The sequence below is a fragment of the Heterocephalus glaber genome, unplaced genomic scaffold (assembly GCF_053883595.1).
Source record: "Heterocephalus glaber isolate CG9 unplaced genomic scaffold, H.glaber_assembly_v1.0 deba00000122, whole genome shotgun sequence".
Classification (NCBI taxonomy): Eukaryota; Metazoa; Chordata; class Mammalia; order Rodentia; family Bathyergidae; genus Heterocephalus; species Heterocephalus glaber.
Genome location: NW_028258138.1, coordinates 7517276 through 7544144, shown reverse-complemented (window position 1 = coordinate 7544144; position 26869 = coordinate 7517276). Strand labels below are relative to the sequence as shown.

The following is a 26869-nucleotide window of genomic DNA, read 5'->3' as shown; positions in this document are numbered from 1 at the left end:
TTTCCAGTGCTGGAGCGGTGACCTGACATCGCAGGGTGCACATCCTCCTTCCTTCTCCCCCTCCACCTGAAGCACAGCTGCCAGGCAGGAACGATCCAGGCCGGGAAGACCACAGGAAGGGCAGAGCTGTGAGTGCAGCCTCCTCCCGGACCTTGGAGCTGGAACACGGTGCACCTGGGGAGGGGAGGGGTCCCTGAATGCTAAAGATGGCTGCAGGAAGTCTCCAGTCCCCACCTTCCCAGTCTGCGATCCAGGCCTGAGGAAAAAATACACTAAGAGACAGAGCTGGGGAAGAAAGCGGGCCACCAGGAGGGCCAGAGCCACTGCAACCACAAAGGTGCTGGCCAGTCCCAGGCACTGACTTTTATTCACAATCAGGTGGGCTAAGGCAAGCTACTTGTGGTTTCTATAGAAACTAATGTAAGCAAGGCTCATAAAGGATACAACAAAGCATTCTCAAATTAGGAACAGAATAGACAAATTATATGGTTGTAATTAGAACATTGTCCTTGTAGTAAGAAGGTTTTAGTTGTGGGAAAGGAATTTGGGTGCGAGTTACTCTGACCTCACATTAGGCTTCGGCCAGATTCACTTCTCAAAACAAGCCCACGGTGGGGTTAGCTCTTCACACGGGCTGTGGGCATCATCAATGGTATGATCCTTGGCACCCTGTCACTGTCCCCTGAGCACCTAAGTCAGATGGAGATTTCAGTCAGGACCTATCTCAGATGGCACCAGGGTACTGAAATGCGGACATGTCTGTGAAGTTCGTCACAGTTAGAGCTACTGGGAGCCACCCAGGACAAGGGACCATGGGTGCCAGGGAAGCCTTCCCCACTGGTCTTCATTTTGGAAGTCACTGCGAATGCACCAGTTTTCCTAATGGAGATGTGGTTTGGCCCCAAGGCCTCTGGGGCGCTTCCAGCCCTTTCTGGCTCCCCTGTGACCAGGAGCCATGTGGAGCCAGGAGACCCTGAGAGGATCACACAACTTCCCCAGAATCCAGACAGGACACCTTGTGGCTGTTTCAATGCACCAGGTTTAGGGAGCTTGTGACAGAGCAGGAGGGAACTGAAATGCACCCCAAGCTCCATGTGCTTGGTGCACAGGAAGCAGAGCCAGAGCGGCAAGGTGGGGCTCTCTGTGAGCTTGGGCCTCGGCGGTAGGAATGTACTCTCCAGAGCTTTTGGTCACTGGTAGGTTGTGTTCAGCGTGTGCTCACTTCTCATTCCTGCTAGGGGTGGAATTATGTCCCCTCTCCCAGTTCCCATGCTGACATCCTGACCCCAGTGGAACTGCCTTGGAGACAAGGCCTGTGAGCTGTAGAACCGTCAGAGACGTCAGCACAGGGGCAGCAGCAAGCTGCCCACACAGGCAGGTTTCATTTCACAATAAAGGAAACCAAAATTAACCCCGAGTTTCCTACTGTTCTGTCTCCCTTTCCCTGCCTTGCAAGGGAAAAAGTCACTGTGAGATGACCTTTCTGCTTGCTGTCCTTTTCTTCCTGCTTTGCCTTTCTCCAGCTATAGAACCAGCCTCCTCTGCTTGGCCATCAGATCTCTCCTTCTATTTGATGGAATGAAGCCCTCGGATTCTAGAATTACAAATAAAACCAATTATGGTCTTTAAACTAAGTCGGTGTAATATTGTTCTTTGGCAGCACAGGGTTGAACAGTATCCTGGGTCCCCTTTTTTCCTGGCCAGGGTGGAACACTGAGGCTCACCCATTGCCCTGTGGCCAGCAGTGCCCACTGTGTCCAACCCTGGAGCCCTGTGATCACACCCACTTGAGACCCATCCCATGGGACCAGCCTTCATCCAGTCCCTGAGATGCACCCACGATCTCCTGCCTGTTGTCCTCTGGCCCGTGCTGCTTATTTCTCAGATGAGCCTCAGTTGACTCATCTTGCCACTTTTGGAGGCCATGGGATCGCCTTTGGCTGAGTGGGGGCAGCACTGGGCTCCTCGGGGAAGGGCTGCAGATTGGGAGCTGGTACTGATTACTGGGAACCATGGCCCCCTGATGGGCATGTGCAGCTGTGTGCACTCTCCATGCCCCGCACAGAGCTTCCGGTCCTGGTTAAATGGGGTGCTGTTTGAGGGAGCCCTGCCCAGGGCTGACCCTGGGTATTGGCTGTAAGCGTGGTACCCGGATTTTAGACTCCTCTGATGGCACTGTGAGTCTCCTTCCCCTCCACAACTTCTGCCAACCTCTCAGTGTCCTGGTAACACCTTCATTTTCTGGGAAGGAGAGGAAGTCATTAGTCTGTGCTGTCATCATGTGAACGGCCTGGCCCGAGCAGCAGTGTGCAGTGTTGGCATCTGGGGCTGCGGGGTGAGAGGAAGAAGAGCAGCTCCAGTCAGAACAGGTCCTGGCACTGCACAGCCTCCGCCACAACACCCTGGAGGCCCAGGCAGGGCATGCCCACATCACAGACTGGGTGACACACAGGAGTTTCTGTGTTGCAAGGTCACCTGGGCTCCAGGGACATCCACTTGTCCATCACAGAAAACAGACTGTCAGCCTGCTGGTGGGGATGCCCCTGCACACTGGCATAGCTCTTCTGTCGCCCTCTGGTGGCCCTGCCTCGTTTGATTTCCTAACTCGGGAGTGATTTCTGAGCAAAATAGTCCCAAATCCTGAAGCTGCAGTTTATGGAATCTGCCAGCAGATGTCTCAAGGCTGGGCTTGGAGCCCACTTTAGCTTCCAAGAGGATCTGGAATTTCTACAACGTGTCAGATCTCCTGGGACAGAGCCTGTGTGGGCCCCATAAAGGCCTCTCATGTGAGGCTGCGTGTGCCCTGCAGGTGGAAGGACCGGGTCAGAGCGCTGCAGTTCTGTGACACAGTTGGAGCAAGAGGATTCAGGTGGGGCAGCTTTGGCTGTGCTTTGCTATTGGTCAGCGGGGCTTGGTGCTCTGCAGGGACAGAACAAGTGCACTTGAGCGAGATGTTTGATTCTCCTAGCAAAATGTTCACATAAAATACAACATGTATTTGTTACCCTCCATGCTCTCAGCTTTTGCACTTTTAATTTTACAAACCTTGTGTAACATTTAAACACAGCTTAGACACACAGCATATTTAGTCCTCGTATGTATATACATTGTTAGTTGCATATAGAGGCTGCCAGATTCATTATAACCAAGAATAAGTGTTGTTTATTAACCAGGCTCATAAACTGATGACTTAAAATACTTTTCAACAAATAAACACTTAAAAACCCCTGGCTCTACTGAGACTCAGCTCCTTAAGTGATCAAGACCCTGACAAACACAAAATCTTTGTTTTCTAAGTCAGTACTTTGTAAATGTTATTAAAATATCTATATTTTTTAGAAAATCTTCTGGTTTTAATCATAGAGAATTAGATTTTGGTTTTCCATTAAAATTTTAATGCAATTTAAAAAATAACAATAAATTATAGTTACCTTACTATACATACAAATTTTTTTACATTTTTCTTTCATGCTCTGCAACTGCCCAGATGTAATACAACTGTTTAGATCCTTAGTTTTATTCTATCTTTTCTTTTTTTTATTCTTAGAAAAATCCAGTGATTTAGGACAAAAATTGCACTTTAATGTCCAAAATCCTTTTTTATTTAAAATACCTTTTTTTTTGAGACAGTCTTGCTCTGTAGTTCAGGCTATCCTTGAGCTTACTGTGTAGCCCACACTGGCCTCGAACTTGTGGAAATCAGCTTGCCTCGTGTCCTGGGTGCTGGGATTAAGGGTGTGTTCCATCACACCTGGCTTTTTTTTTTTTTTAATTTAAAACAATTCTCTATCTTCCTTCACAAAAATAGTCCTATTCTTTTTTTTACATTTTATTTTGTATAGTAGGTTTGGGTTTTCATTTTGTTTTGTTTTGTTTTTGCTCAATGGAATTATTGTTAAGGGTCACCAGATTGTAGGCTTTACCAAATCAGTCATCATCAACACAGTTTAACCGCCAGACCAACAGACTAAAGAACATATAAAATACATAAAACAATTCATTAAATCTGTATGCACTTTCAGAGACATTGGCCAGAATTTCCTGGAGAGGCATTGAGACTGAATTAGCCCTTTTGAAAGTGTTCATGTAAATCCTATCAGATTTTCTCTAAGGTCCTGACTTGTTTGGTATTGGATTCCTTTCCTTGCTAGTTAACATCACAAAGCTAAAACAAGGAGAGAAAGAAATCAGAAAAGAGAGTGTTAGTTGGACTCACACATCCACCTCTGTGGATTCCAGGCAAGCAGTGGGGAGAAAGAACCACAAGGAAGTGCAAGGAGGCTTGGCCCCACTCAATATTCAAAGTATTCCCCACATCCCAGGGAATTAAGTAGAGGCCTTGGGGAAAAAGTAAAAAGATGGGGGTTTTTTGTTTTAGGTTTTTTTTTTTTTTTTTTTTTGAGGAAAAGAATCAAAATACTCCATACCAACAACCAAGCATAATAAAACCAATAACCCTCAGAAGAACCAACAGGACTACCAATTTCCAGTTATTCTGATTCCTTAAATGGCTCTGGGGTCCCATGGAATTGAACAGAGGGGTTAGGGAAGAGAAAGAAGGGACTTGTCCACAGTGTCCAGTACTGTAAGCTCCCAGTGCGTTACAGGTTTGGGTGACTCCTTGCAGCAAGACTCCAGAGGCCCCACACTGAGCACCTGAGAGCTGTCACCAGTTAGCATGGGTCACAGCAAAGACACATGGAAGTCAGATAGGAGGCACAAGTTCCAGCTGAATGTCCTTTTGTAATGAAGGCTCTGAACCATCCAAATGTGATCAAGGTATTCCAAGTGCTCAGAACACCTGCTGTACCAGGTGACGGAGTACAACAGGGAGGGACAACTACTGCATTGCATCCTGAAGGCAGCAGGACCTGCAGGAAGAGGAGGTCCAGAGAGGGGTCATGTACTCTCCCAAAGCCAGGGCATCACATGCAGAGTCCTGCAGTTGGAGGACACCTTGTGGGCACTGGAGGAAATACCATGGTCAGTGACTTTGGCATGAGCAGCAGGCTCACGGCCTAGTCAGAAGCTGGGCAAGTTCTATAGCAGACCCCTATACTGTGATTTGAGAATATTGTAAGGCAAATAATACAATGGCTCCACAGTGGACATCTGGAGACTGGGTGACTTCCTGTGCGCCATGGTCACCTGACTCCTCCCATTTCCCGTGGTCACCTCTGCAGATCTGCAGCAGCAAGTCAAGCACACAACGTACAATTTTTGACCTTCTCTTTCTGCAGAAGTGCAAAGTATCATCACTCAGCTACTAAACCTGAGGCAGAGGTCCAGGCCAGACTTCACCATGGGAATGCAGAGCTCAGCCATGGGGTGGAACATTCACCCTGTCCTTACAGAACTGCTCTCACATGGGCTATGACCCTCATGGGATATGAGACACTTTGAGATGGAGAAAGTTTGATGAGGTGATGGCAACACAGAACACAGCTGATCACCAGGCATTGTGGCACTAGGCTGTGCCATCTGTGAGAAGCCTGTGAATCCAGAGGTTACACCTTGAGAAGCACCTGCATATCCTTCCACCTTGGCCTGTCCTCCAAACAGGAGCATCAGTGAGATTGTCTCTTGCTCCCTCACTGCTTTGCTCTCTGAACATTATCTGTCTGAGAAGGAAAAGCTATTAGGAAAGAAGTGTGTTCATGTGGCCAACACTCCCTGCATAGCCCTCACTGTGTTCTCTCTTCAGCTCCAGCACAAGCAGCAGTGTGGGGGGAGACAGGGAGAAGGGGTTTCCCCTGGGGAAACAGTCAGGAAAGCTTCCTCCAAACTGGGCAAAACACAGCCTACACCTGTGACAAGAGGCAGAGCTGGACATGGGGGATTAGCATTACCACCTGCATTTGCAACCTGGGGTGCTGCCTGCTAACCCCAGATACTTGTGGATGCAGAAACCAACACTCCAATGAGTGTGGAGGACAGAAGCATCAGGAGCACAACCGAGGAGGTGGGTGATACAGCTGTGTGGCCTGCTGCTTATTTTATCTACATGTTTCATCACATCACTCTCAACTGACCAGTCGTAACTGTAAGGGTAGTCATAGGTAGAGAAGGGGGAGTCACTGGTCTCAGGGAAGAGGTTCAGATGAAATCAGCTGGAAGATATGTTACACAGCAGGTGATGTGGCCAAAAACAACATCTTATAGTTTCCATTGTAACTGAGAGGCTAAGTTCAGAACCAGAGAACTGTGAGTGCACTGCATCCAGACATCTTGTTGTGGGGGTTGGCAATGCATGGACACAAACATCTGTAGGAGTTGCCACTGAGCTAAATCCCCGGCCCTTACCCTGCTTTTTAATTTCTTTTTCCCAGAGATCACTACCAGGTCATAAGGACCTATAGAAAGGAAAAATCTTCCCAGGTGAAGCTGGCTGAGCATTTTTTTTCCAGGACATAAGGAGCCATGAAAGTCCTGCAGAAGATACACTGGAAGTCTTCCTTCATTGTATCTCAAGACATACAAGGCTCTGTCACTTCAACTTGATCTAACTCTTTCAAGTGACCGGAGCAGTGCATTTTATCTACCTGGTCAAGGCATATGTGGGTAGGGGACAGCTGGGGAAGTGCATCCTGGACCCTGGTTGCTCTCTAGAGGAGGCCATGAAATTCTCAGACAGATGGTGAATGCTGTGCTCCCAGGGTGGCATCTACCCAGGAACCTGCAGGCCCTGGACATCCTGCTGGATAATGTTCAAGTGAGGGACACTGGGCTGAGGGCCAGGAACTTGGGCAGACTGAGTCTGGCCCTGTTCCATGGCTCACTGAACTACTGTTCTGGGGTGAGGAATATGAGGCCCCATGGTGGACGTCTGGAGCCTGGGGTCACATTGCACATCACGCTCACAGGGACCCTCCCTTCTGGTGCAGACACCATTCTGGAGCTGCAGATGCAGATCCTAGAAGGAAAGTACACCATCCCAGTCACCTCTTCCAGGACACTAAGAAGCTTCCTTGGGCAGCTTCTCATGCTGGATCCCAGGCAGAGGCTCATGCTTGAGACCATCACAGGGCACCCATGGCTGCAGCTCAGTCCTCTGCCTGAGCCACTCCTCGAACACCTGAACCCAACCATCATGTAAGTCATGTCTCTCATGGGATATGATGTTCAAGAGGTGAAGAAATACCTGAGGATAAGAAAATTTGATAGATGGATAGCTACATATGTCATGTACCAGCACAGAGCATATTGAACAACAGGCCACCCTATCCACAGTGAACCATACCTCTTCAGGAACTACTTGCATAAGTCTGGGAAATCAGTTGTTCACAAGAATGACTAACCTCTGAGCCTGTAGGCATCAGTGAGGCAGGATTAAGCATAGTGTAGGTCTTTATGACAACCCCAGGGGTGTCTAGAAACATGGCCTAATTCTTGCTAAGCCATTTCCCTGTCAACCACAAATAAACTTTTGTCTCAAGAATAGCCATGACCTGACAGGGAGCCAGGACTTCTAGTTTTTGCCCCAAAGTTAGTTTCATGGCTGCTTCTGTTAGCATAGCTGTAGCTTCTACTGCCCTCATGCAGGGTGGCCATCCAGCAGCCACTGAGTCTAACTTTCTTGAAAAGTAAGCCACTGGATGGAGTTCTTACCTCATCCTTTGGGTCAAGACATCAAAAGCAGTCCCTCTCTTTTCTGATATGTAGAGGGAGAAGGATTTTCTAAAGTCAGATATTCCTAGAGCTGGAGCCTGAGCACTCTTGAAATGTATTCTAAGTCACTTTTGTCCATTCTAAGAGCATAGACTCATGAGCTTTGATAGCCTCATATAAAAGCTTTGCCATCAGTCCAAAATTAGGAATCTAGGTCTGGCAGAAGCCATCTGTTCCTGTGATAACCAGCCTGACTCCATTTGTGTAAAGTTGAGTGATTCTGGGTGGTTGCCTTCCCCTTTCCCCCTTGGGAACCCTGCATCCTGTTTGGTAGAGTACTCTGAAACTATATGTTATCTTTATAATCTTCCCATTTGGTAGAGCAGTCTGCAACTATATGTTATCTTTACAACCTTGTAAACAGAATACTCCACACCTATGTGATATTTTGTTTCAACTAAACTGTGTGAAACGTCCTCTGACCCCCACTAATTTAGCAAAGTTCTGCTCCTGTGAAATTCTGCTTGCACTCCCCCTCTCCCTGAGCCCTCCTCAACTAGAAGAACTGCTTAAAAGAAACCCACAAGCCATTTTTCATGGTTGGGAGTTTTCCAAGTGTGAGCTTGCTCTTGGCCACCAGCAATAAAGGACCCAAATTTGGCTCAGAGAGTAGTGATTCTCTATAATTTCTCATGATTGAGTATAACATTCCCAGGAAAGAATGAAGCTATTATTTGGTGGGGGAGAGCCAAGATGACAGATAACCTGGATCTGGTCCTTAGACAGCTGTCCTTTCCCAGGTATAAGAATGTATCCCAAGTATTGGACTTTCTGAAGGGATATCTGAGCCTTGTCCTTTGAGACTTCATATCCCTTCTTAGCTAGAAAATTGAGGGCTTGGATAGTATTGTGTTTGTATGACTCTCAAGTTGAGCTGCAGATTAAAATATCATTTATATACTGTAGGATGGTTCTTGGTTCTCGGTCCTTTCCAGCACCTGAGCAAAAAGGTGAGGACTATCTCTAAAGCCCCCTGGGAGAGAAGTACACTGTTGCTTTTACTTTGAAATGGGATTTCCCATTCGAAGGCAAACAGGTACTGGGAATCTGGATTGTGGGGAACAGAATCTTGGATCTCTTAAAATACAGTAATTAAATAGGAAGTCAACAAGCAAATGACCAAAACAGAAGAAACTGAGGCCAGTGGACTGAGGTAGCTCTAATACCCTAGGTTCCTAGGTAAGTACAACAGAGCCTAAATTAGAAATTTTAAAATGAAGTCTGGGGATGTAGCTCAGTGGTTAAGTAGAGCATGTACATGTGCAAGTCCTTGGGTTGGATACCCAGGACCACACAGACAAGAATAAATTTAAAAAGAAAATGAAAATCAAGCCTGGCCAGTCAGAAGTGGTCAACTTGGCATTAGCCCTATTGTCTTGAATGGCCCAGGAGAAGTTGTCATATGTCTCGAGTTTCCTCTGGTGCATTACAGCTTGTCAATGTTTTTCCTGAGAGAAAACATGTTTTAGGAGTACTGGTCACATGGGGGTTTTTTCTGATTTTTTTTTTGCATGGAAGAAATGAGGTTATGGTTCAGTGTAGGAATATCTCATGAACATGCTAACAACATGATTTTTTCCTGATGTTGTTATCCTTGACCACCAGGACAAAGTACAATTTACTTTAAGGTTAAAGTCACCTTAAAGTGACTTAAGTCACATCCTGCCCAGCCCCCATTCCATGCTATACTTTTTGCAGTCAAGTTATTGCAGATAGCTAAGTTAGTTAAAAATTATTATAAGGGAGTTAGACAAGGCTGGGTCCTCAGCATAGAAAACAACTGAGGCACATTCACTGGTTACCATTATAAAAACGAAAAGGTACTGCATGCACCTACTTCTGGGGATAAATAGGAGTGATTGATAGGCACCAATCTCCCTAGCCCAATTCCTTTCCAGAAATTCCTTGTTCATTATATGTACACTTACTACATTGTTTTCCCTGGTACCAAAAAAAAAAAAAAAGAAAGAAAGAAAAAAAGAAGGGAACCACCGAGCTAAATACCCGGCCGTTTTCCCATTTGATCCCCATGTACTCAATATTACCTGGGTGACTGTACTTGTAATCTTATTGGTTGATCATGGCTTTGTCCCACCTCATACCCACCTTGTGATGTTCACTGGATCTTACAGTTTGTCCCACTTTGTACCCGCCTCACCTCATGGCTTTGCCCTATAAAATACCTTTGAGAAGTGGGGTGGGCGGGCAACCAACTTTCCAGTCCCCTGTCTGTCTCTCTTACACAGAAGCTGTGTTTCTCTCAATAAATTTTCCCTACTGTTAACCTCGGTTGTTCCTAGAATTCATTCTTCAATGTTAGAGAACACGAACTTGCGTTTCAAATATCTAGCAGGTTGGGAGTTGTAATTCCCTTTGTCAGGCCTGACTTACGTGAGTCCTTCACAAAGGGGACAAAGCAAACAGGCTGCTTTCAGCAAACAGCAGCAACTTTTCAGTAAACAGGGCAAATGGACTCAAAAGGAAGCATTCAACCCCCCTGGTACTGAGAAGTCCAGTGATTGTCTACACACCTGAGCAGACCATCCTTGGGCATTCAAGTCATAAACATTTCACCCCAGATTCCTTTGCCCCTCCAATACCTACATAAGCCTAATTCCTTTCCCAGTTGCTGCTATTATCTCTCTCCTGGTGTTAGCCCATCTTCTCCTAGATGAAATATCTGCCAGCTAGCTGCCGCCATCTCTCTCCCAGTGTCAGCCCATCCACACACAGATGTGATAAACTCAGCTTTGCCCAGCTAGTGCTAGAATCTCCCTGCTTTTAGTCCCTATTCACTGGAACACACGTTTCTTTTCCTCACCACAAAAAGCATGGAACAGCAGCCGTGCTCGCCCAGCAGGGGGCTCCTGCATTCCCCGACCAGGTCAGGACAGCAGCCTCCTCGCTGCTGCTGCCCAGAATTTGAAGAGGGACGTTGAGGCCTGTTCTCCAGTGGTTGGGGGGATTCACTGAGACAGCGCTTACACGTGGCCCTGGACACTGCCTAGCAGTGGCTGGTGCTCACCCAGGACTGCCTGTCATTGCAGTTGTGTGTGATATTCCTTCCCTGAAAGTAAAATTACTCCCTGGTCCCAACACTAGAAATACAATTTAGCCTTGTCCAGTATGTGTTTACACTGTCCAGGGCCAATTACAGGTATAAAAAAAATTTTTTAGAGATTTGCAACAAGTTGAAAAACTCACAGATGAGGCATGTAGCCTAGAAATATTTTTTAAATGAAGAAAAAGGAAATTATTGAATGCAAAAGATGTATGCACATACTAGTCTATTTTACTACCATAACATTTACTATCATTTACTATCCTAAAATATACACATATTGTGTGAGCTTTCCATTGTTGTTACAAAATACCAAACTTAAAAGGAAGATTTATTCTGCCTCACAGTTTCAGAGGTTTCCTGCCCATGGTCTCTTGGTCCTGTCACTTTGGGGCTGTGACAAAAGAGAACTTCATGGTGTACAGCATATGGTAGAGCAAAGCTGCTCAGCTCATGGCAGCTGGGAAGCGGAGACAGTGGGGCCAATATCCCTTCAGCGGCACTTGCACAATGCCCTACCTCCTTCAGGTGGGCCCCACTTGCTAAAGTTTCCGCCACTTCCCAATAGCACCATCAGGTGGAGAGCAAGCCTTCAACACATGAGCTTTTAGGGACCATGTAAGGTCCGAACCATTACACTAATCTATTCTAGAAGTTAAATTTGGGGACTGGGCACGGTGGTACATGTCTTCAATCCCAGCGATTCAGGAGTATGAAACAGGAGGATTATAAGTTTGAGGCCAGCCTCGGCAACTTAATGAGAACTTCTCTCAAAATAAAATTTAAAACAGGGCTGAGGATGTAGTTTAGAGCTCCCTGGGTTCAGTCCCCAGTACTGGAGAGAAACAACTACAGATACAGTATTAAATCACATCTGCCTAAAATTAACTGCTCCTGTAGTCACTGTAGTAAACACAAGTGTTGCAAGTTGTGCCACTTAATCTTGAGTGTCAACTTGACTGGATTAAGAGACTCCCAGGATGGTGGTTGGATTGTAAGAGTGCTAATCTCATCGATGAGCTAGCTCATTGTGAATTTATAAGTGAAGGGGGGCTATTAGGAAGTGGGGCCTAGCTTGAGGAAGTGGGTCATGGAGGTATGACTTTGGGACTATGTCTGGTCCTAGTATTTTCCTCTTGTGTTCTTCCCTTATCCTCTGCTTCCTGGATGCCATGAGTTGAGCAGCTTCTCTTTGGCCTGTCCTTCTGCCAAGATATTTCTGTCTTGGAGCCAATTAACCATGGATGGAAACCTCTGAACTTATAAGCCAAAACAAACCTTTTCTCTTTTTTTGGGGGGGGGGGGAGTCCCAGGGATTAAACTCAGGACCCTGTGCTTGCAAAGTAGGCGGTGGAACCACTGAGCTAAAGCTCTAGCCCCAAACCTTTCCTCTTTAAGTTGTGAGTGTCAAGTATTTTGTACCAGCAACGGGAAAGCTGACCAATACAGTAAAATTTTTTAAAATGCTGTATAAATGTTAATCATCTCTGCCTGAGCAGTTTTCTCTCCAGGAAATTGCATATTGTAGTAAAATGTGATCTCTGGTGATTTTCATATACTTTTTTACCATGTATAATGCATATAACATACCACATATATGTTAATCAACTATGTTTTTGGTGAAGATCCTGTTCAGCGCAGGTTATTAGCAATATTTTTGAGGAGTTAAAAGTTATACTCAGATTTTAGATTGAGTGTGTGTAGGAGGGGGAGATTGGTGTCCCAATCCCTGAGTTGTTCAAGGGTCTTCTATAGATAACTTTATTCTCAGCACATGGGGTGTTTTCATCTTACAGACACGTGTCTTCTGTACCTAATATGCTCACTAGAAAACTTACAAATTTGTGGTTCAGCAACATACACAGAATGCTGAGGCCTATGACTGGTCCCTGACTCCTTCATGGCTGTATCTATCCTACCTTTTCTCTTTTTTTTTCCTTTGTTTTATTCTCCTCATTCATTTGTCTGTGTTGTATTTTATCTTTTGTTTTTGTTTTTTGTTTTTTTGGTACCGGGAATCGAACTCAGGGCTTTGTGCTTGCCAGGCAGGTGCTGTGCCACTGAGCTACATCCCTGGTCCTGTTGTATTTTATCTTACGTGGATCCATGTAAGCATCTTTAACTCCCTCTTGTAAAAAAATATATGAGTTCAGTTCATTTCAGCCTAAAGTGAAATAAAGCAACTGGATGTCTGTATTTTTATTGTAGTCGTCAAAGGGGCATGAAGTCATGAAGTAATGTCTCAGTGTACTTTGGATCTGCAATTTCCTCATGGCTACTAACTTTGAGCATCTTTCCTCCCCTCCTCCTTTTTTTCTTTCTTTCTTCCTTCTGGAAGTTGAACTCAGAGCTCCAGGCATGGTATCCCTGTGAATACACTTCCAGCCCTGAGAATCTTTTTATGTACTTAATGGCTATTTGTAAATATCCTTTTGGGAACATCATTTAAACCCCTGTCTATTTTATAATCAGGTTATTTTTCATTGAGCTATAAGTCTTCCAATTTGACTTAAAATATAAAGATTTTAAACTGGGCATTGTAGTACATGCCTATAATCTCAGCACTTGGGAAGCTGAGGCAGGAACATCATGGGTTCAAGACTGGCCTGGACTACATAGTGAGACCCTATCTCAAAACACTTTAGTAAATAAATAAAACTTTAAAATATTAGCATTGTTTAAGATGCAAGCTAACACTGAGGGACTATGAGGTCAGAGACTCCCAGGCATGGTCCCAAACAAGTGACCAGACCTGCTAGACTCTCCAGCACCAGCCAGACTGGGCAGGGCCTGACTTCCAAGACACTGGGAGAACATGAGGAACCTACCATTTGGCATTAAGGGGCTGACTCACGTCTCCCTCCTCCCATCTTACCAGGGAAACCAGGTCAGCAGCAGCAGCAACCTGGACATAGAGGGTGAAGGCACGTGTTAGAGACGCCAAGTGCAGTCTGGACCCTGGGTAATGGCAAGGCTCAGAGCTGAAGGCTCTCTCCTAGGCCTCCTGCTTTCTTTCTGCTATGGTCAGAGGGAAATACTCATTTAAACCACTGCAGCCAGGAAAGGTGGCACACACCTGTAATCCCTACACTCTTGGAAGTTAAGGCAGGAAGATTCCAAATTTCAATCCAGCCTAGGAAGTTTAGCAACTTAGTCATACTCTGTCTCAAAATAAAAAAAATAAAAAACATAAAAAGGACAGGGGATGCAGTTTAGTGCAAAGGCTCTGGATTCAGTCCCCACTATCAGAGAGGGAATGAAAGAAAGAGAAAGAGAAAAACATCGTACTGCTGAGTCTGTAGGAGGATCTTGGCCTGTGCTCTAGTTCAGCATTTGGCACTTGGAGGTGTAGTCCTTGGTAACTACTGCCAAAGAGCTGGTGGACTACAGAGGAAGTAGAGGGAAGGCCCTGTGAAGGACACTGTTCTCTGCCCAAGCCTTTTGCTTTAGCAGGCTGCAGACAGTATCATTAAATGGAAGGGCGGGGGCTGCTGGATTGGACACCAGCAAAGTGGAAGAGAGTTCATGGACCCATGACCAACTGGTGTCTCTGGGGATGCTCCCTGCCACATGGAGTTAACCAGCAGCAAATGTCAGCAGATCGCGCACAGCGTTGCTTCAGTTCCCTTTCAAGCAGAAGTCCTCTTCTGCTGACCTCAGGAATGCATGGCTACTTTCCTGATTAGCAAGTGCTCGTTTAGGAGACAAGGGTATTTGCTTTCATAAATAAGATACTTCCTAAGTCCTGCTTTGTAAGTGTCCAGTTGCAGTTCACGTGTGGCCGACAGACTGCCAGGTGAGTATCCTAAGGAGCACCGCTGACCACCGGAGGGACTGTGTCCTGGATATGGCCGAGCAGGGTCCTCCCACATGGGAGCCTCTTGGCCATCAGCTTTTGCCCACAGTGTCTTCGCTCTGCTTACCCTCTGCAGCCCTTTTCTGCCCAGTGTTGTCTATACGGAAATAGTAGATGAAAAGCAGAGAGCGTAAGAAATACTATTCCAGTGGGAAGGTGATGATAAAGAGCTTTGCTAAACAATTTACCACCTAACACGACTGATTGTCACTAGTTGATAGGCTTTTTAAATTTTTTAAATTTTTTTTATGTTGTGTTTTGAGAAGTTACCTGGGGTCAGATGTATAATGATTTCTCTTCCTTATCCCAAACATAGGAAGCAGGACTCTGGCTAGTGCTGGGCACAGCTGATAAGGTTTTCCAGAGCAAGAGTAGACATTAGGTGGCCAGTGCCTGTAGCCAGTCAAGTTCTAATGGACTTGTATCTCCAGGAAAACTAAAAGTAAAACTAAACTGATTACAAATATTAGCTGTGCCTCTGGAGGATAACAGACAAAGGCAGAGCTTCTCAGAGTGCCGAACTGGAGGTAAATCAAGAAACCTACTTTACTTCAGGGCAGGAATTCCCCACGATGTCTGTCCCACAGATTTTTCTATCACTCTGACCTCTTGGTGGATTCTGTGTAATACTCTTTCTGCTTTCCCACAGGGAATTCTGATCACAGCTCTTCTGTTCTTATTCTATTACTGCACATTGACTGGGGATATGGGGCAGGTCACACCCTGCTCATCACTTACAGGTTCTCAGCCCCAAGGAATGGATCCTCCAGTTATCCTGATGCATCCTGTTGTGATAGCACTGGTAACTGGCTGTGTTTTTTTCCTTCAGTGCTGGGATGGAATTCAGGGCCTTGTCTATGCTAGGCAAATTATCTGCCAGTGAGCTATACTCTGACCCCATTCACCTATCTTTTAAGTGTTAGATATGAGTAGTCTATTTAATCCATTGTATTGTAATTCCTGGTTTGGGATAGTTTAGTTGTATCCTAATTGTTTTAAAACTTTCATATTTGAAACATCACATAAGAAACTCTCATGGCTCAATATTATGATTTATATCTAGATGTCTTTCCATAGCCTCATGCACTCATAGGTGGGGCTTTTGGGAGTGACTGGATCATGGCTGTGTGATACTGGATTAGCCCACTGACTAGTTTAGCACAGTTCTTGGTGTAGATGATGGACCTACTGAAGAGGGAAGACCCACCCTGGATGTAGGTGATGCCAACCAATAGGCTTGTAGCCTGAATGGAATAAAAAGGAAAAGAAGAAGGAAGGTGCACTGCTTCCTGCCTGCCACACCATGGACTGTTTCCTCTCTGCAATGTCCCTCCAGCCATGTTGCTCTGCCTTGGAACCAGCTGGCTATGGACTGAAACCTCTACTAACTTGTGAGCTGAAATAAACCTTTCCTCCTTTAACTTGTTAAGTGTCCAGTATTTTGTTCTAGCAACGAGAAAGTAACTGAGACACTCAATAATAAAAAGGTAACGTAATTTTAAAATGAGTAAAGGACTTCAATAGATATTTCTCCAAAAATGATATCTAAATGGCCAGTGTGCTCATGAAAAGGTTCCCAACACTAATCATCAGGGAAATGAAAATTAAAATGTTACCTGTTTCTGGCCCTAAACTGAACCCTTCTGCCCCTTGTAATTGTGGAACTAACATCAAGACTTAATCCAACAGTGAAGGAGGGTTTATTCTTAGCCAAATAATAGGAGAAGCAGAGAGACAAAACTCACAAATCAGCTTCTTAATCTGATCAAAGTAATATAGACAGCTAAGTTAGGTAGAGATATAGGCAGTCAGATAGGGCTAGGCCCTCAAAGGACCCAGTGCAGAGGATGAGAATACATTACAACTGTGGATGGAGGTACATCCGTTGAAGGCCAGGCCTCAAGATAAATACAGAATGACCAGGCTTACTTACATTCCTTTCCAAGGGATAAGCAAAAAATTGAACATTATACTATAACTGGTATCACCTGGTCCAATGAAGTCTAGACAGACATGAATCAGCCAGGTGAGTGACCAGGACTCCCCGATCCATCTCTTCCTAAAAGGGTCTTTGTTCTTTCCATGTACACTTGCTACATGACCTGCCTCCCCATATTACCTAAGTGGCTACACTTGTTATCTTATTGGTTGATTATGGTTTTGACCCCTGTTGTATCTACCACTTGATTTTGCTCTATTAAACTTTGAGAAGTGGGCTTGTTGGTAACCCACTTTCGGGTCCCCTCCTGTCTCTCAGGAGCTATCTCTCTCAATAAATTTTTCCTACTCTTAACTTTCATTGTTCCTTAGAATTCATTCTTCAATTTTGGGAAACACAAACTCGAAGTATCTGGTATCCAGCAGGTTGAGAGTTATATTATTTCCCCTACATCAAAAGGTTGAGAGTCTTTTTTTCAGGTTAAGGAGGGAAAGGGGAGGTTTTTAGAAAATTAGTAAAAGATTACTCATTAGTTTTTCTGGGAGGATGTTTGGTTTATCTTGGAGTCTGGGAACCGCCTTCCTCCTAGTCTATGTCAGAAATGGGCTGCACTATGTCTCTGCTGTGCTGGAATTCTACTAGGGTAACATGACAGTGGGGTGGTAATGAACCTGGAGGTGAATAGTAGCTCAAAGTGGCTGGTGCCCTTTGTGACAGAAACCGTTTTGCCTGGTTTCTTCCACCATCCTCTTTCATTGCAACAACCTGGCGTCTTGATGTCTGCATAGCTGTTCAGGCAGCTATCAAGTCTGTTACAGAATTCTGGTTAGCAAAAGGGATTGAGTTTCTCATGATTTGAGAGGATTGTTTACCTGGTAACAAAAATAACAATGAGATTTTACTCCATACATATTAGAATGGCTACAGTCGAAATGACGGCAATAATAAGTACAGGTGAAGATGTGGAGAAATTGGATCCCTCATATATTCATTGCGGGTAGGAAGTTAAAATGGAAAACAGTCTAGCAACCCCTCAAATAGTTAGACATAGAGTTTATCACATAACATTTCCACTCCTAAGTATATGTCCAAGAGAAATGAAAATATGTTGACACAAAATCATGTACATGTTTGCTCGAGTAGCATTATTTATAATAGCCAAAAAGGAGAAATAACTCAAATGTCCACCAAAGGATAAATACGCATAATGTGACATATTCATACAAGGATATATTCAGCAATAAAAGGAAGTGCTAACAGATGCTACAACATGGTATCTTATGTGTTAGGGACTTAATCTAGGACCTCATGCATTGTAAAAGATCATGCTGAGTTGCACCCATGTCCAAATATTAATGTTTCAAATTTTATATATTTTATGATACTTTGGCATTTTGGGGGATCTTGTTGCACGGAGAGAGAGCACCCTTTCAGAGTTTGTGAACTGTAGGACACAGAAAACTACTGGCCCAAAGTACATCTTTGATATTTTAACCAACCAGTCTAGAGCCCATATGCCCACCACTTCCTTTATCAAACTCCACAATTATTCCCACCTTCAGTCATTCCAGGGCCAGGTACTGAACAACCTGGAAACACCCCTGTATCTCACCACTGGCTGGACTTGCTCAAACTCTCTCATTCTAAACTTGTTCAAACTTGCACTGCCTTGTCTCAGCATTCTTTCCAGCAGTTTCCAGGAGAAAAGCTCTGGGCAGTTGCTGATACTTCTTGTTGCACATGGAATAATACATGAGGGGTTATAGACTCTGGTGAGAAGAATTAATGAACTGGGTGACTTGGTTAAAATGGGTAGACTCCTCATCTGCCTCACTCTGATTATTTTAGTTGGTTTCTGTCTTAGTTACTTTTCTTTCATTGCTGAGACAAAATATATGATAACCAGATACTGGCAGTGCCAAACCAATCAGTGTGCTGGTTTAGTAATCAAACACCCTTAATCCCAGCATCACACACTCTAGATTCAGCCAGCTCTGAAAAAGCCACCTACCACCACATGAGGCTGGGGTGTGTGTGTGGAGGGTGGTATCTAGACCCAAACCATAATAGTTTCATGAGGACCCTGGCTAAGGGACATATTTTGAACTCTTGGTACTGTATTATGTTCTTGATAGTCAGTGTAGTTTCCCTGGTACTTTATATTCACTCCAAAAGTATTACATGTTTACACACAGCCATGGGATGCATGCTAAATTGTTTCTCTGCAGCTGAATGATGGAAACTCCAAAAAACCCACCATCATAAGGATGTTATAACCTATGAATGGGTTATTGAGACTTCAAATCCAGAATGACTGGAAACCCCGAGAGGAATGATGACATTCTAAATATTGAGCATTAAAAGGGGGGGGGTAACTATTACATAAAATTTGTATGAGGCCATCCCTATGAACTGAACCAATTAATTGACATTGTCCCCAAGAAACCAAAGCAAAGTGGAGTCACTCATGCTAAAGTTGTATATTTTAAACCAAAACTAAATTGTGTATCTGAGAGGGAGGAAGAGAGGGATAAAGAGGAATGGACCTCCTAGCCTCAAGTGACTTTTTTTCCTCTTAGTGCTGGGAACTGAACCTGGGGCCTTGCATGTGCTAGGCAAGTTTTCTATCACTAAGCTAAACCCCCAGGCCCTCCAGTGACTTTTCCAAATAAAATCTAATAGTCTTTATAAAACTTAACCTGATAAGTGTGGGTAGGGTATACCTCTCTGTGATTTCCAGTACACCCCCATGAAGGAAGGAAGGTTTATGAAGCTTTAGTGTGTGTTATGCAATTTATTGGAATGTTTGCTGAGACTACATTTTCCCTCAAGGTCACACTTTCCCCCAAGAGCTGTGTATCCATAAAACAAATCTCTGGAAAAGAACTCCCAGAGGTGTGTCAAGGTGCCTGTGGGCAATTAAACTCCTCCACCCACTTTCTTCAGCATAGTAGGAATGAATTTTATCTGAGTAGCTGTGATTAATGGCTTGAGATTTGGAGAGAACTGCCCTGTCATCCTACATAAGGCTTTCCCCCCTGGAGTTGGTCCAATTTTCTGTGCTTTTGTCCTCTCAACTCTACCTTCTTTATTATGTCAATAGCTGAGGTGTTGTGTGTTGTTATTAAGCCCTGACCAATATTTCTTGTTTTCCTAAAGATTATTTGAAACTTCCTGTTAAAACTCTACAGCTGTATTTAAAAAAATATAGAGCTATTGAGGTTCCCTAATTTTTCTTGGGTGAGCTCAGTATCTTTCCCAAAAATGTATATCACCTAAATTGTTCAATCCATTGTCATGTAAGTATTCATAAAATTTGTAATAATGCCATTTCTCTCATTCCTGATATTGGGAATTTGTGTATATTTTGTTCCTTGATGTGTCTGTTACTGGAACACTGGGGGTGTGTCCCATGGTGATTAAGAATGAAACCACAGATGGAGGAGGTAGAATACCAGAAAATTTATGTAATAGGTATAAAGACAAGGAAGTAGAACTCCCATTGTGCCAAGAGGGGGTCCTGAGCAGGATACCCACGGGGTGGGGGAACTGCTTCTAAGGAGTTTAGAAGGGAGCTCAGGTTCAGGCTATTGTGTAAGCAATATGATCTCTTCCCCATAGGAGACTATTTTTAGGGTCTGATGTATGTAGTGCTCACACAGTGCCATGTAGGACCTACGCTCCCTGAGCCAGCAACCCAACTGATTGTGTTCTGGGGATAGTCATGGGACAGCTGGCAGATGTTTCTAAGATCCCTGGGGAGTGGTAACTCAGCAGACTCCACTTTGGGCTTCCTGACTCCATTTTGAGGCCTCTGTCCTTACTGCCTAATAGAATCCTACTTTTTGTCTCAGTAACTCCTGTCTCAACTGGGTATATTTTAACAAGTTTCTTCATGGAACCAACTTTGGTTAGTGCATTGCGATACATAATAAATGCATTTATCACGGGGAGCTGGTACATGTTGGATTTTGATCCTTTCTACTTCCCCCTCTGTTCTCCTCCCTCCCGTGTTCCTCCATCCTCAGATTCCCTTCCCACGTCCACAAAGTCTGCATCACTGTTTTACTCTTTTCTTCTAATTATACTCTTTCTGTTCTGACCTTTATTTCCTTTCTTTGGCATATTTTGGGCTTCATTTGCTCTTACCATCCTATCTTACTGTGGAATCTAGGTCAGATCTGAAACAGTACCTCTTTCCTAATACGGACATTAGGTGCCATATTGTTCCCTCTAAGCACCATACTACTCTAGAGACCTTCTATAATATTGTGTTAAAATTTTCAGGCAGTTCAAAATACTTGCTAATTTCCCTTTGATATCTTCTTTGATCAAGGATATGGAGAAGTGGCTTACTTAGTTGACTTGGGGACTGTCCAGCTTGTTGTTGCTTTGGATATCTAATTTAATTCCTCTGTGACAGGAGAACTTACATGACATGAATGCTTTTAGAATGCTTTTCAAAACAGAAAGATATGAAAAGTTTGCTTTGATGTAAAATAGTGCAAAGGGGAGAAAGGGAATGCATGACTATGAGAACTACATGTGTGGATGGACCCAGGACTGAGGCGTGGCATGGCTTAGGAAGCAAGGTACTTCCCACCTCCCTCTTTTTTTCGTTGAGGTCAAACCCAGGATATCACACAAGTTTGGCAAGTATTCTATCCCACCACCTTCCCATGTCTTAAAAACCTTCAAGCTGTACTCAGTGGTACATGCCTATAATCCCAGTTCTTTGAGAAGCTGAGGCAGAAAGATAGCAAGTTCAAGGCCAGCCTGGACAACTTAATGAGACTTTGCCTAAAAATAAAAAATAAAAAGGGATGGGGATGTCGCTCATTGTGAAGGCCTGGGGTTCAATCCTAGTACCATCAAAAACAAAACACTTTCAACAAACAAAAAAGCTGAAAAAAAATCATCAGACACCCACACATTCACTAATGCTTTGCCATTCTGAACACTGTTATGGTGTTTACTTACTGCATTTAGCTGAATTGTGTAATACTGCAGACCTTGTGATATTTCATTCACATTAAGGGGGCTTAACAATCATTCTTTCATCTAAAAAGCCATAAATGGCCAAATGTTCCACACAAGCACTACTCACATGTCACACACTGCCTTTATTTTCCACAGGCTTATGAAGAAACTAGGCACCTGCCTTTGCCTTCATGGTGTTGTTTTCTGAAGGGCTGATGAACCGAAGCTCACGGCTCATATCCAGCTCTGTTCCTGGGTTGCCACGGGAGTCTTATTTCCTGTCACACCACGGCAGCCTGAGTCACAGCTACAGACTGTGTGGGCCACAGGGCTGCAAATACACTATCTGGTTCCTTCTGAGTACACCGTCCCTTCTTTTGACCTGACTTTAATGCTGATTATAATTCTGAGCTGGAGATAGCTCAACATAATAACAACTTGTGGCAATCCATAAAGAGCTGTTTATTCAGAAATTATTCATCAGAAATTTTTATTATTTCTAGCCATTTCCCGTTTTCTTCTTGGTAAGTCAAAGAGAATATCACAAAAGCCATAAAAGAATTAGTATCCACTCACTTAATAGCCACTCCATTAGGTTAGTACTGAATGCTTGACTGGGATGGTTTGATTTTTTTCTTTGTTAAATAGGGATACTCTGGACAACGTAAATGTCCTTTGTGTTATATCAGCCCATGGTACAAGATGGCAACCATGGGTGCAGGTGTGAGGTGATTTCACCACTGTTCAACTCTTTTTTCCTGAACAAATTGTCCATGTGGCCCTCTCGCATCGGGGGTCAGAAGGGCCAAGTATATGGGGGTCTCTGCTCCTTCTTCTGGGCTTTTGGTAGCTGAGGGTCCCGCCATGTCAGTTCTCACCCACCCTGGGCAACAGGCATTCAGCAGGATCTTGTCCCCTCCCCTCTCCTCACTTAGTTTCCTGGCATGGATTCTGGACAGGACTGTGACTCCTATCTTGGACACCCCATATGCACTGCTGGGCCACCCTTCCTTCTCGTGCACTTTATTCTTTGTGTCTTCCACGAACTTGTTCATGAGCCCCACCAGCTCCTCCTCTGTGATGGTCTCACTTCGAAATTTCTGCTGCAGCTCTGGGCTGCAACCTTTAAGGGCCATGAGACTCGTCATGCTTGACACATTCACCACTCTGCCTAAAATACATCACAAGACCCTATGTAAAGACATGTACACAAAAATGGTGAAACTCTTGCTATAATTTTAGAGGGCAAAGTTTCCACTGGGGAGACATTAGCAGTATAAGTTATAAGAAGAATACACATAGATGGTACTGGGGTACATGAAGAACTCCATTCCTGCCTTCATGTTTGGGGTAGGTAATGGAGTCAGCTGACACTGGAAAGAACTGCCATTTGAGATCCCAATGAACTGAATCTCAGAAGCAGTAGAACCTTCTGGAGGACCGGATGGGAGGCAAAAGAAGAGTTCAGAGTAAGCTATACATGCAATTGCTGAACTTTAAGCCATGCATTTAATTTTTCTAAAAAGGATTGCTTTTTTTTTTTTTTTTGCTACCAGTGATCGAACTCAGGTCCTTGCGCTTGGAGGGCAGGTGGCAGAACCACTGAGCTAAATCCCCGGCCCAAGATTGCTTATTTCTATTGGCATGTTTTTAATGAGTGGTAGTTCAACTGCTCTCCAAATAGGTAGTGTCAGAGCAGTTCACAAAGTAAGAAACACGAGATTTATATGCAGTAAATAGAGCATATTCATAAGAAGTTAAAATGGCCCTGGAGGTAGGCAGGGTCCAATTATGGAAATCAGTAGGAACTACGCTAAGGGCTTGGCTTTTTGTGGGGAGTAGTCAAGTGGTGTTCAGTATCCTGGGAAAGGAAGTGACTCAAGAAGAGAGCCTCTTAGGAGGGTTGCAGTGGTGCAGTTTGATGGCTGAGGGCCCGTGCTGGAGCTGGGGACATTCGGTGGGGATAATCTTAGCATCTGGTTAGCTGTTAGGAGGCAGCAGTCCACGGTGACTGCCAGGATGCCGGTGAGTGGCCCAGATGATTGAGGGAGAAAGATCAGCATTTTTGGGGAAATGTCTATTTTAGATTGGGGGACACCAGGAAGAGATGCAGAGGCAGAAAGACAAATATGTGTGGGAGCTCTGGAAGCGTTCTAGACATATGACACATGTGGAGCTGGGGATCTAGAAACTGGTCATAGAAGAAGTTCCACCAGCCCGAATGAGATCACTTAGCAGAGAGGAGCTTAGGAGCCTCAAGGGCCTCTAAGTATGAGCAGCACAGAAAAAACTAAAGAGCTAACGTGTGGAGACCTTTGAACCAAGACCTGAAGGATTAGAAAGAGGCAGATGTGCAAAAAGCAGGAGGCAGTTGCACCGGTGGCCACTGCAGAAACAGGGACAAAGGAGCAGAGCTGTACCTGCAGGTGGAGAGGCAGCAGGCAGGGCCAGGTCAGCACCACACTTACCTCCTGGTTTTATTAGAGGGAGCAGCTCTGTGCAGACGTCTCGGGTACCATAAAAGTTTGTTTTGATCGTTACTTCTGCTTGAATATGAAAGGGCGTGGGATCTGCCACTTTTGAGAGAGAGAGAGAGGGAGAGAGAGAGACAACAAGAGTCAATAAGCAGTAGCCACAAGGTGGAATTTTACAGAAATCCAATAGAAATCTGGTCACTTCCAAGAAAGGTCAGTGTCTAGTTACAGTACTGTTCTAATGTAAATTTTATGGTTTGATAATGTTCTATTATTGTTTGTATGGCAGGACTGGGGGAGGCTGTGTGAAGACGCCTGAACCATAGCAGAATCTTAGTCTCTTTATTTCAAAATGAGTTAAACTGCCCTAACTCCTAGTTACAGATAAATTCTACGAGGAAAACCTAGGCCTCAAAAACACAAGGTCCAGCAATCCCTAGCAATCCCTCAGTCCCACCCTCAGCCTCACGGCCCCTGAGGGCTCTGCTCTTGCAGCTGCCCCCAGCCTCTCCTGCTCCTCCTTGGGAGCCTGTTCTGCACCCCACAAGCCAGAGGGGCTCCCTTCCAGTGCCACCTCCACAGGCACAGCCACCCTGTGGGCACCCCAACCCCTTACTCTTGAAGGCGATGCCCGCGTTGTTGATCAGCACGTCGAGCCCCCCGTACTCCTTGCGCAGGAAGTCTCGCACAGCGCGGATGCTCTGCAGGTCGTCGATGTCCAGCTGGTGGAAGCGCGGGCTCAGGCCCTCGGCCTGCAGCTGCTGCACCGCCGCCCGGCCTCGCGCCTCGTCCCGCGCCGTGAGCACCACGTCCCCCGAGAACCGCCGGCAGAGGTCGCGGGTGATGGCGAAGCCGATGCCCTTGTTGGCCCCGGTCACCAGCGCTACGCGGCTGCAGGACGACATGGCTCGGAAGCAGTTGGAGAAACTCTCACGGACCGGTACGAGGAGCAGCCAGAAACAGCGCGACGCCACGGACCTAAGCTATGGAGCCTGGAGGGCGTCCTCCCCGGACCCCGTGCAGCGCGCAAGCGCAGACGCACGTACGCCCCTGGCAGGGCGTGGCTTCGTGGACTCCCAAAAGGCTGCTAAGAAAGTTTTGAGATAAAGGACTCAACTGTCATCCACAGGTTTTAGTGTTTCTAAAGGTTGCTGTTTGTCTTTATTGGGGTGTGTTTAATGCGAGGTGGTGCCTCTGGTGTCGCATTACTTGGGGTAAAGAGTTAAAAGAATTTACAAGGAAAGAACCATAGTTTCTTTACTTAATTCTGTACAGCACACGCAGCCTGTTGGTAAGGAGTTAAAATGAGCCTGCTGTTTAATCTAAATTTACGTCAACCAATATACACACATTTCTTACACTTCATAGTTTCCTTTTACTTGCAAACTATAATACAATATCATACTTACAAACTGAAAACAAAATAACCCACTTGTCATTGATTGCTCCTGTTTTGTGTTCTCATTTGTGTGTGTGTGTGTGTGTGTGTGTTCAGTTCTGTGTCACTGTATCACACCACATATAAGACAGAGCATTTGCATCAGCAGGAGAGCTCTCTTGCTACTCTTCGATAAACAAACTCCTGTCTTGCTCCCAGCCCACCCAAGCAGACATCTGCTCACATTTCTACCGTTTTGTTATGCTTAAAATACTACATAGATGAAATCATGCAATCTGTAGCCTTTTACGGTGATGTTCTTTAGTTAAGATGATTCACCTGTTTTGCATTTTCTCCCTTCTCCCAGTGATTGGTTAGTCACTGGCCTTTGCACACCACTAGCTACTTCCTTTCTGAGCCAGTATTAGAAGGGCTTGTTTTGGATCAGATTCATTGTGAGAACTCCTCTGTGGGAGCCCCTGTTGTTCAGGGAACTTTGAACATGTGAGGGTCCTGGTGTTTAAAAAGGCAAACCCTAAAAGGCGCATGAACCAAGATTTTCAGATTGTTTGTCCTTTTAGTTCTTGTACCAAAACAGGAATTGACAAGTCAACAGGGCTGGATGATTCAGAAAATACAATATGCAAAATATCTTATGTTAACAAGAAGTGTTCCCAAACCATCCTGTTTTGCCCACTGCACCTTGTGCCAAGGGCTGAGATGAATTTTACAAAACAAAGTTCATTTTTGAGAGTTTTGAGTGTGCAAGGGGAGATGTAAGTCTCAAATCTGCCTTCCTGAGGACTGGGCTTGGGGATATTTATGGGATAAAGAAGCAAGGTGGTTTCAGGCAAGGGGAAAGGTGATTGGAAGTGAGTAATCAGTGGCCTATGCAGAGACCCCTGTAGTCAGGTTCCAGTCCCCACCTCCCCAGTGTTTGACGCAGGCCTGAGAAAACAATACACTAAGAGACAGAAGTAAGAGAGAGAAAGCGGGGTGCCAGGATGACCAACCCTGGTGGAACCCATAAGGGCACTGATCAGTCCCGGGCACTGACTTTTATTGGCAATCAATTGGGGTAAAGGCGACCTGTGGTTTCTATGGAAATTAATGTAAACAAGGCTCATAAAGGACAAATCAAAGCATTCTTGAATCCGGAACTGAATAGACAAAATATATGATTGTAATTAGAACATTGTCCTTCTCGTCTGAAGGTTTTAGTTATTGGAATGGAATGTGGGTGCGAGTTACTCTGACCTCGGCACGAAGGCTTGGCCCAGACTCACTTCTATAAACAAGCCAATTTTGGGGTTAACTCTTCACAGCCTGCTTTGGGCATCATCAATATTAGAGTCCTCTGCAGTCTACATGTGCTTAATCAAACTTTATGGTTCTGCATGGGGGAAAGTTCTGCATTTTCAGAAAATTGCAGTATTAGCCTGATCTAAAGTGGAGCTTTTGGCTTCCTGTTATCAAAGGTCACTCACTGGACATTTGTACAGAACCAAGTCAA

At 44.8% G+C, this 26869-nt stretch overlaps 1 protein-coding gene and 1 long non-coding RNA gene across 6 annotated transcripts; one reads left to right on the top strand and one right to left on the bottom strand.

Moving 5' to 3' along the window:
• Nucleotides 1-286: 286 nt before the first annotated feature.
• On the bottom strand, nt 287-25018 carry LOC101709698 (carbonyl reductase [NADPH] 1). Of its 5 annotated transcripts, none has more exons than XR_002394078.2 (5): nt 24595-25018; nt 23973-24080; nt 2150-2328; nt 1480-1594; nt 287-690 (listed from the first exon to the last, which is right to left on the bottom strand). XR_002394078.2 is itself a non-coding variant. In XM_004842354.4 (5 exons), the coding sequence occupies exons 1-4, from the start codon at nt 24881-24883 to the stop codon at nt 1524-1526; spliced, it is 585 nt and encodes a 194-aa protein (XP_004842411.2). In that variant the 5' UTR covers nt 24884-25018; the 3' UTR covers nt 287-690; nt 1480-1523. The 5 variants fall into 5 exon arrangements, 4 of the variants coding, with proteins under 4 accessions (XP_004842411.2, XP_004842409.1, XP_004842410.2 ...); XM_004842354.4 differs by having other exon boundaries at nt 2212-2328; XM_004842352.3 differs by having other exon boundaries at nt 287-1594.
• Nucleotides 14315-16006, top strand: LOC147830325 (uncharacterized). The gene is made up of 2 exons (XR_015451802.1): nt 14315-14525; nt 15750-16006. It is a non-coding gene; the product is annotated as an uncharacterized LOC147830325 (long non-coding RNA).
• Nucleotides 25019-26869: the final 1851 nt, after the last annotated feature.

Coding starts and splice junctions, on each gene's coding strand:
- LOC101709698 (XM_004842351.3), bottom strand. CDS start 24,883: ATGTCGTCCTGCAGCCGCGTAGCGCTGGTGACCGGGGCCAACAAGGGC. Junction 24,081..24,594: donor CGCGGGCATCGCCTTCAAGA/GTAAGGGGTTGG, acceptor CTCTCTCAAAAG/TGGCAGATCCCACGCCCTTT. Junction 22,676..23,972: donor CCCTCTAATAAAACCAGGAG/GTAAGTGTGGTG, acceptor GATGTATTTTAG/GCAGAGTGGTGAATGTGTCA.